This window comes from Leptonychotes weddellii, chromosome 12 (genome assembly GCF_054177405.1).
Source record: "Leptonychotes weddellii isolate Sample4059 chromosome 12, ASM5417740v2, whole genome shotgun sequence".
Classification (NCBI taxonomy): Eukaryota; Metazoa; Chordata; class Mammalia; order Carnivora; family Phocidae; genus Leptonychotes; species Leptonychotes weddellii.
In genome coordinates, this window is record NC_138380.1 from 2,365,902 (window position 1) to 2,376,323 (window position 10,422).

Below are 10,422 nucleotides of genomic sequence, written 5' to 3' on the forward strand. Positions count from 1 at the left end.
TAAAAAGTTGTTCCCAATTTTGGTAAGCAGCTGTTTTCACACAGCATTCCTCTGTTGTTTCTCTGTGTATTATAAAATTATACAGCATGATTCTGGAATAGTCTTATAAAAAATACATTTTTTTCCCAATGGAGAAAAAAACAACAAAAATTTTAGTAGCTAAGTTATTTTAAAGGAGAGGTGTTCATTAGTTTGAAAGCTGCTCTCTAAGAGCAGAGCAGTGAACTGCACCTCCCAGCCCGTGAGAAGCCCTTACTTTACACCAGCCACACCACACGCACCACCAACCATGAATGCCACAGGAAAAGGTCTGCTCCCAACCGTGGCTCCATGGCTCCATGGCCCCACGGCCCCTCCTCGTAAGTTTTTAACTCAAGTAAAAAAATGAGACATTGACAAAGTCTGCCTAAACAAGACTTTGACAAAGTCAGCCTGAAACAAGGTCAAAACAGAAGATCACAGATACCATGAAGCTGCTTAATGCTTGGGTTCTCGCCTGAAGAAAACAAATTCATACAATGATAAAACAAGCTAATGTGATAGAGGCCATCTGCTTATCCACACTCTGAATCACAATGAACGGAGATGAGAAAAAACAGATTTGAAAAAATAGCACAGCCTCTGCTGAAGATGGAATTTCCAATTCATATTATTCTCTCAAAATTTTTCTTACCGCCCATGAAAAAGTCAGACTTTTAAGTCTACAGACCTAGAAATGAAATAAAACTCAACTCCTCAAACAACCAGCGACGAGCTGTTCCCCAGCCAGCTCAGCCGCGCCCGGCCACATCCCGCCCAGCCGCACGGAGAGCGATGGCTGTCCGTCCGCTTGGGTCTCGCCGGCCCGCTCCAACAGCCTGCGTGGGCAGTTCCTCCCGGCTTCCTCGAAGCACAGGACACACAGCACGTGCGGGGGAGCGCCGCCCACCCTGACGCACGGGCAGGGCCGTGAGCGGGTCAAGAGCACGCGGCACGGCGAGGAGGTATGCGTGCTGACAGAGCATCTCCCACGGGGGCATCCGCCTGCGGCAACGGCGTTGCCGAGCCGAGTACAGAACTCCTCCAAACCGCAACGCCTGGGCCTCACTAAAAATGCTTTAGAAGGGGCAGCGCTGTCCAAAAGGAAAGAAAGCAACGAGGCGCGCCCCGCTTCTGAAAGCATGTGGTTAAGATCATGCATTATTTCCCTTCAGAATTCTGTTGGTCCTTTTGTTTTCTGCAAGTACGGGGGAGATGAGCGTGGAAAGGGAAGACCGGAAACAGCCTCCCAAACAATGCTGCTTAAAAGGAGCCACTCAATATACGCGCTCGCCCCCCACCCACAGGTGCTCACTGAATCTAAAGCTACACATAAAAGATTACTTGTTTTGTGGTAAAGGAAATTTTATTTTTAGAACAAACTTGATGGTTCTATCACAAATTCCCTACAAAAATAAGCTAAAACTGAGAAACACCTAGTTTGGGGACTGTCACGCTGGTCTTCCGTGAAGACTCCAGACAGACAACACGGGTCTCCGTCGGAAGGAGAATCGAAATGACAATTCTCGTCACCGACCGCAAGTGCGGACGGGCTGGACCACATGACTGTGACAGAGGCGGTTCTGACTTCCCTTTCTTCAAAACCCTTCTCTGGGAATTAGGACATTCTGAGTGAAGCACAGATTCCAAGAGGCACCAGTTACCTCGTCAACTTACCCCGCCTGACAACTTAATCACCCTGACCTTGGAGCTGACGTGCGGCCCATCTCCGCCACCGCTGTTTGCCCGGTGCATGACAGTCCTTTTCGCGCCGGGCTTGGCGTCCGGGGGCCGGCCCTGGAGGGACGCCACTCGAGCGGTCTGTGAGGGGGGTGGCGGCCCCTCCCCGTCCGCAGGTTTTACCTGCAGGACTTTGTGCTGAGCTGGACTCTGAGGTACGGTTCTGGCCTGTCTCAAAGGTTTCAATGGTTTCATCAGTTGTCCTTGATACTGCATGTTAGCACCAGATGGCACAAAATTTGATGTTTTGGGCGGAACATTGGAAAGAGTGACATCTTGGTTTTTCACGAGAAGTCTGTTTTTCACGTTTTGTCTGACCTGTGCACCTGGGAAGGGTAACAGTGGGTTTCCATTGGTGGGCGACGGGGAGGCCGCCGGCTGCTCCGGCTCTGCCGAGGCCGGGGGCAGGTGGAGCTGCTGCTGGGCCAGCCGCTCGAGCAGCTCCTTCTTCCGTGCGCCCGCCTGCTGCTGCCGGCGCAGCTCCTTCTGCTTGAGGATCTCTTCTCGGAGGCGCTTCTGTTCTTCGATCTTCAAGCGATACAGCCTCGTTTCCTCGTCTTCGTCAGGAAACTGCAAGAGAACACAGGCCTGCTTCAGCGCGGAGGACGAGGCGAGGGGGGCCGACCCGGTCTAGCGCAAGAGACTGAGAAAATGCACCTTCCAAAAACGATCCATTCAGGATCGGAAAGAAGCCATTCAAAATCTGCTTGTAGACTTTAAGTATAACTCCTCCCTCTGGGGAGGGGAAAAAATTACACACAGCTCAAGCTAATTTGGAAAATCTTATCAGAATATTAAAAACTATTGAAGTAATGTAAATTTCCACTCATTTACAAGTTTGAAACCAATTAAACTGTTCATTTAAGATATCAAAATATGTTTCGAATGGAAAGGCAACGGTAGGGAGACCGTGCTGTCACAGAGGTTTTATCTGGCTCTTCTCTGACGAACCAACAAAAGGTGGGTGTAAATGACCTGAAAGGGCCTGATTAGAACTATTGATTTTTCGTACAGAATTTTCAGCCTGATCTCAAACTCATTTGTCACAGAATAATTGGTTATAATGAACAGCACAAGTCAATCTCTCTGACCTTGAACTCATGCACTCTCCACAGAATCAAAATGCTGCCAATTGCAGTATTGGAATATTAATGGTACATAAGGAATGCTTTTAATATGCCAGCCCCAAACCACTCTGAAAGTCTACCCAAAAAATCTTTGAGAAAGTTCAGTAACTTTCATAAAAAGCATCCCATGAGGAAAGTTTATTAAAAGTTAAGCATTTGTTAAGAATTACAATTTTCTTTTAAAAAATCGCAAATAACCCTAATCCAGAGATCCTTTACAAAAGAACATAATAGGATTTAATCTCGCTACAATTCAGCTAATAACAAATAAACCTTAAGAATTAGGAATTAAGACCAAAAAGCAGCTGAGGAGTCTGTGGGTGCTCCTAGAACCCACGCAATGACCTACAGGACAGAGTCGGGCGTCATGAGGACTTGCCGGGCATTTCAGAAGCCATTCCAACCACCTTGGTTATCCACTTTCAAAGTCTAAGACAGAGCTGAAACAGCAAATCTGAAGGCAGATAAGGGCTCAGGGAGGCATCCAGAGCAAGACACCATGTTAAGAGAAGACAAACAGGAGGATGTGGACAACAGCTCAAAGCGGGGCCGTGGCTTTCAGGGAGAGGCAGACTGCTGGGGGAAGTGGCAGGTCCAGAGCACCGCTGTTTCAACACGGGAATAATTCACATTCTCCAAGGATTTTCCCCAAACAATCAAGGAAGAATTAATGTACGTTCAGGTACATAGGAGGAAATACCTGTACATAGATCTGTCCTTTATTATATCATTACCAATTGGGTGAACGTAAGAAAATAAACCACGTTTACCCAAGCCAAACAAATACAAGACCTCTTAAAAAGTAAAACGCTCTCACTCTTGGTCCCACTGCATGTGTCCACAGAATGACAAGCGAATACATTAAGACATAAAACTTAGGGGCGCCTGGGTGGCTCAGTCATTAAGTGTCTGCCTTTGGCTCAGGTCATGATCCGGGGGGTCCTGGGATCGAGTCCCGCATCGGGCTCCCTGCTCAGTGGGAAGCCTGCTTCTCCCTCTCCCTCTCCCCCTGCTTGTGTTCCTGCTCTTGCTATCCCCGTGAAATAAATAAATAAAATCTTAAAAAAAGACATCCAACTTACGCTACAGCTCCCTGCAAGTCTCGCTTCACATACAAAGCACCTGCTGGGTTCTACAGAAAACTTCCCCAGAAGCCCGCTCCAATCAACTGCTGTCACGAGAAAAGCCCGAAGTGGCCAGTGGTTTGCCTAAAGCTCATTTCGCTCATTTTATTCAGCCACTGTTACTAGAAAACTAAAGTGTCACGAGACTTAATTTTTCTGAGCCAAATCAGGTTACATATACAAGGAGCTAGCTATTAGGACTATAAGCAAGATAAAATTTTTAGCAAAACTTTCTTTTTATGAACTACCCTGACCCACTTTATAAATCTACCTAATTTTTTCATATATTGATCTTAAAATAAAAAACCTCACCCCCCTTCTTCTAATATGATCTTAGTAAATACTAACACTGTATTTTGACTTTGTGTTTACTTCCTCATGTGGTAGCATTACATTACCACCGCTGCAAGAATTTACTAGGAAAACCCGGGCACTTGAGTGGTGCAGTCGGTTACATACCCGACTTTTTTTTTTTTTAAGATTTTATTTATTCATTTGAGACACAGAGAGAGAGAGAGAGCACGAGCAGAGGGAGAGGCAGAGGGAGAGGGAGAGGGAGAAGCGGGCTCCCCACTGAGCCGGGAGCCCGATGTGGGACTCGATCCCAGGACCCTGGGATCATGACCTGAGCCCAAGGCAGACGCTTAACCATCTGAGCCACCCAGGCGCCCCTCAACATCCGACTCTTGATTTTGGCTCAGGTTGTGCTATCAGGGTCGTAAGATCAAGCCCCGAGTGAGGCTCTGCACTCAGCAAGGAGTCTGCTTGGGGTTCTCTCTCCCTCTCCCTCTGCCCCTCCCCTCCACATGCTCGCTCTCTAAAACATAAATGATAAATCTTAAAAAAAATTTTTATTAGGAAAAGCTGACCCCACCCCCAAATTTCAATGGAAAGGTAACTGATTAAGAAAACGTGACTTACTCTTTCACACCTATATTACCTAAGGAAATTCTTCACGCTGATATCTATATTATGTTAATAAATGATCCTAACTTATTACTATATACGTTCTACATGGTTTTTAAAAATATTGGTGTAACTTCCACATACTGATCTTTTCCCACGTCCCAGACACAAAGGCCACTGCTAGCAACAGTGGACCCTTCCCTGGGTGTGTTACTAACCTACGGACAGCAGACTCCCATGCTTGGTTAGGACCTACGTCTCACAGATTCTGCTCAAGTGCTGCATCTGTATTTCTAGGGAGCAGCCTGGGACTGAATGCCCATCGCACGGAAGCATCAGGCAAACAGATTCAATAATTTGCTACTCCCCCCACCCCAGGAGGTAACATGCTCTACAGCATCAACTACAACTACACAAATACAGAAACACTGCCTAACATCATAAGGATGTGAGGATGAGAGTGTGTCCCACATGGACAAGGCTGTAAGGTTCAAAGAAGGATGTGGTTGGACAAAAGTGAAGGTTTTATGAAAAACTCGCTGGACGAGAGTACACTAATAGGTACAAGCTGATTATAAGGCTTCAAGTATTTTTTAATGAAAACGGTCTTACCTCTGGTTCTGTTTTTGCCTCCTCTTTGGGCTGAACCACAGGGCTGACTGGCTTGACTCTGGCTTCAGTCTTGCCCTGTGCGCTCCTGGGCCCAGCCCCCGGCCTCGCGGGCGGGGACGTGCTGGCGATCGGCTTCCCAGGAGCTGCAGGTGTGGAAGAGCAGCGGCTGCTACTCATTTCCATCACGTGCGACGGTGCTATGGGCAACTCGCGCAGGTTACTGTTTCTCGGAGCGGTTGGCTGCATCTGCTGCATTGGCCGTTTGCTTACATTCTGAGTTGTATTCTACCACAAGAAGGAAGAAATGTGAATTACAACTGGATAGATGGAGAAAGAACATAAAAAGGAACATTATTAGATAAAAATATTGTAAAAACCATTTTAGTAAGCAACTTCTCCTTCTGGGGTGCGGATCACTTTTCCACGGTGAACCCTTTCTTCCATGCGTAACGTTCCCGCTCTACGGGGCAGCACACACTACTGCTGAGGGTCAGGGCTGGTCCAGGTTACCCTACTGGTCTACAGATAGGCTCCTCCTGAACAGAAATTTTACACCAGGGGACTGCAGCTGGTGCCTGAGGATGGGGACTGACATTTTTAACAAAGGACTGCTGGCACCACTTTTACTGGGCCCCTAAATTTAAGGTGGAAGAAGAAAAGAATCAAGCAGTAAGTCAGTATCCTAAGAAAACTACACCCTGCAGAAGAAACACGCTCAAAAGTTTTACCCGAGAGGAAATTCTTAGTCATGCTCATCCCCTGGATTCTTAACAGAGAGCCAACAGCTAGAGGAGCGTACAGGTAGGAGGGACGGCTGGGAGAGGACTGAGCTCTGAGAGCACCAGGTCAGTGTTTACGGGCACAAGGCAGGGGTGTATCTGCCACTGCTGTAATAAAACGAAGCCTCAGTTACAATGCACCTCTCCGAAAGTCCTTCCTCATTTCTGCTATCATGTTAGTCTCAATACTACTTTAAGAAAGAAAGAGGCTGGTATGAGAAAAATTGAAATTAAAAGTAGCTAAGTGACATGCTTGAAGCTGCAGGTCAAAGGGACAATACTAAAAGGAAAACCCAACTACCTCCCCTTGGCCCAACACTCTTAACCATTCGCCTCTTTACGGAGTTATTTAATGGAGAACAAGGCAACAGCAATGACTACTGTCTTGTGTTTACGGAGCAATCAAGCACGTTTCCTAGTTTCCTTCAACGCGAGACGAATCACACCCTAGCTGATGGTACCTGAGCCTCTACCCTCACAACTAAATGCACTGTTAATCTCCCACCATTAAATACAGGCTTCATGGAGGCAGGAAACTGCTCTCTCTTGTTCACTGGTGCGTTCCCAGGAACTGGAATGGTGCCTAGCAACAGAGGCTGGTCAGACAATTCTTCCTGAATTCATTTACTTATTTATTCAGAGCCCAAGGAGATAGAGACAATCTCACCATCAAAAGTAGGCTACCGGCAAAGGCAGAGTGCCCACCGCCCACGAGTATTTGCCAAAATTATGTGTCTACGAATAATACCGTCTATCACTATGAAAATATCTCCATACACAAAGTAAGACGAGGAAGTACAGAATAACAATGCAGTCTTCCAGGCACAAACGGGACATCATTAATTTCTGTAGTCAAAAAAATCCCGTTTCCTAAGCAGTTTGTGAAACATACACTCACTTTGGAGAAACGTGCTACACGTGTTCAGTAATTAAATCAGAACTGGAAAATATGCCAGCTCCCAGGGTCTGCCCCCGGGAAGACACTCACATGCCGCAGCCCCTGGCGCTGGGGGCACTGCATCCGGCCGCTGCTGGGCGGAGGCTGGGCCGTCTGGACGTGAGGCCTAAACTGGGGCTGCGACATGGGCATGAGCGGCGGAGGCGGGACGGAGAGGTGGTGGTGGTGCTGGTGCTGCGGCTGGTGAGGTGGCTGCGGGGGCGGCTGGTGCTGCGGGGGCGGCTGCAGCGGAGGCTGGTGCTGCGGCTGGAGCGGGGGCTGCTGCTGGGGCTGGGGCTGCGGCTGGTGCGGAGGGGGCAGTGGGGGGTGCAGAGGCCCCTTCCATGCCAAAAGAAAGAGAAACAACGGCTTGTAAACGTATATACTAGTGACGTTCCAATTCGGCCATCCCCTTAAAACCCCCAACCAGAAACCTGAAGTGGTGCTGAAGTTTCATTTCAGAATTTGTGGATAGAGGTAATATGATCTTAAATGCAGTAAAAAGCCAAAAGCTATGCTCGTGCATTTTGCATTTGCCCTAAGTCCTCTTCACCCCAAAATTCCAGGTATTTGTTCTAAGGAAACAACTAAGGATGCAAACAAACACAATGTTAAGGATGGTGCCCGCAGCACTGTTTCTAATACCAAAGTACTGAAACCAGTAAACATGTCCAAAGAGTAGTGGCCGCCATGAAATGTAAACTTGTGCAGCATTTTTTAAATGATGCAGTGAGAGCTAATTCACGAACAGGAGATCCTGCTACTGTGTTAACAAGAGCACGGTGACAGGATGCACTAGGACAACCCGGGAAACCACAAGCACCCAAATGCTGGTGGTGACTGTTCCTAGACGATGGGATTTCTCAATTTCCTTTTTAAATACTCAAATATTCCTGCAACAGAGATGTATTCATATTTTTTCATCATATTTTTTAATAAAAAGAAAAAGGAAGAAACATTTTATCCTACTTTAACACGTGAAATAATAATTTTTTTTTTTTTAATTTCGATAGTCTATGTGTTTCTAAATAGTTGATTCAAGTATCATCATTCTGTATCTTAACAGTAAGCTTAAATCTGAGCAGAATCATACGGGGCAAGAAGGATCTCACAGAAACTCCCAGCCCCCCATGAAACACAACCTACAGCAGAGGGCACTCAAATCTTTCAAACAACGGGGGAACAGCAACTCCGTTTTCCCCTCCATGCAAAGAATCTTTCTACTACATTTTGCAGGCACATAATTTGACAAAGAACCTTATTTCCATTGGTGAACCTTTCAGGAATCTTGCAATGATGAGCCAAAGTATTATCCAAACATGTCCTAACTTTATTAGCAGTACCACCTTTAAAAAATCTGAATACTGAATTTTTTCATTTCCCCCAAAATGACAATCACTTTTTTCCATTTCTCCTACTATTAGGGGAAAAAACAATATTGTTAAGAAAGCTGCCTTTAATAAGTAGCACGTTGAAGACTAAACCTTTATTCTTCACATCATCTCCACATTCTAGAAGACTCAGACAGCAACAGGAAACTTCCATTTTATGAAACACAAAGATCCAAAGCTCCAGGTGCACCCCTCTTCCATGCAGCCTGCCAAGATCCATACCTGCAGGTTAGGCTGTGCGTGGGTGGGCAGAAACGGCTGTCCCGGGCCAGGCAGGAAGGGCTGCCGAGGAGGGATGAAAGGCCGCGTGGCCGCTGAGCCTGGCTGGCTAAAGTGAAGGATCCCCACTGGACCTGGTGGCTGGAGAGTCGGCCTGACGGGCCTCTCTCTGGGGAACACGGGCTGCTGTCCCTGCTGATTAAACGCTGGTCCAGGCTGAGTGAACGGTAAGGGACTAGGGGTGGGCACCGGGTGAGTGCTGCTAAGAAGCGTGGGGGGCGGTGGCGGCGGAGGGGGGCTTCGCTGTTCCAGAAAAAGATGACTCGGGAACCTTGGTTCACCTGAAACTGAACGGTGGGTCAACATTACCCTCGGCTTGTACACAACACGCCTGTCACACAACAGCAGTTTTATGTACCATCTTACTGAAAACAAAAATTACAAGTGGTGGGTAGGAGGTGAATGCTACATTTTACAACTTATTTCTAGATTACTTCATTACTCCTTTTCTATAGAGGACTGCCTCCTTTGTATGAGATTCTCACATTGTAGATACCAACAATGTCCAATTTTATTAGCATCTGAAATGACAGGAAGTGCTCTGGCACAAAAATCTGACAATCTTCACAAAAATCTCCTACTGGAAGCTCAATTCAGTTTAAAACATGAATGTGTTCAGGCACATCACCCAGTACGACTTTGTTCTGTGAGCCTGCACAGTCCTTTACCTCCTAAGAAGAAAGGGTCTCGCTCCTGTGGTGGGGGCGGGGCCCTCCACTGGTCCTGGAGGGGAAGTCGTGGGGGCTGGCTGAAATTGCTGGGTACAGGCCCAGGTGCGTGCTGCGGGAACTCTGGAGGGCCCTACGGAACAAAGGGAAAACAAGATGAGAGGCAGGAAAATAGTCGGCCATTTCCAGAAATGAATACATACGTGGTTCCAACCTGAAAACATCCAGTAACTGCCTCCTGTAGCCCCCCATATATAACTAGATGTTATGAAGTGATCCTACCGTTAATGAAACAGTCAAACATCAAAATGCAGCACTGAAACATGAATTCCATGTTCCAGTATCACTAGAGCAGAATAAGAACATTATCTTTAAGCTTACTGAAACCTATGCGATTACTGACCCTTCTTGCCCATTAATCTAAAAGACTAAATGTCTACCTCCATCGTCCTTGGCACTGATCTTCTTGAACATGCTATAATTTGCTGCCTTTTGAACACAACCATAAACTACAGTTATGAAGCCGCTTTATTTGTAAAGAAGAAAAAGACCCTGAATGTGTACCATAATAAACATTAGCAAGCTCTGATGTAACAGGACAATGTGAAATATTTAAGAAACCGTACCACATATGTATTGCTACAAAAGACATGTTTCAAAGTTGGATTCCACTGGATAAGACACTTTGAACTCGTACAGATTAACATTCTTCCACTAGAACTCTAGAGATAAACTAAATTACTTCATTTTTTAGTTGGCCTTTTAAGTATTCATAGAGATCTTTAAAAGCACATTTGCATTCTTTTTTTTTTTTTTAAAGATTTTATTTATTTATTTGAGA

The 10,422-nt window shown here is 46.3% G+C and overlaps 1 protein-coding gene across 12 annotated transcripts in view; it reads right to left on the minus strand.

Annotated features, from left to right (window-relative positions):
• Positions 1–10,422, minus strand: part of RBM33 (RNA binding motif protein 33) — a 125,361-nt gene that overhangs the window by 34,987 nt on the left and 79,952 nt on the right. For 9 of the 12 annotated variants that reach the window (XM_081799771.1, XM_081799782.1, XM_081799774.1 and 6 more), the window contains 5 exons: positions 9,582–9,714; positions 8,857–9,200; positions 7,295–7,582; positions 5,528–5,812; positions 1,696–2,328 (listed from right to left, as the gene is read on the minus strand). In XM_081799771.1, the coding sequence (XP_081655897.1) occupies positions 1,696–2,328; positions 5,528–5,812; positions 7,295–7,582; positions 8,857–9,200; positions 9,582–9,714 (1,683 nt within the window). The remainder of the gene's footprint in view (positions 1–1,695; positions 2,329–5,527; positions 5,813–7,294; positions 7,583–8,856; positions 9,201–9,581; positions 9,715–10,422) is intronic. The other 3 variants (XM_081799776.1, XM_081799775.1, XM_081799779.1) reach the window with 1 other exon arrangement.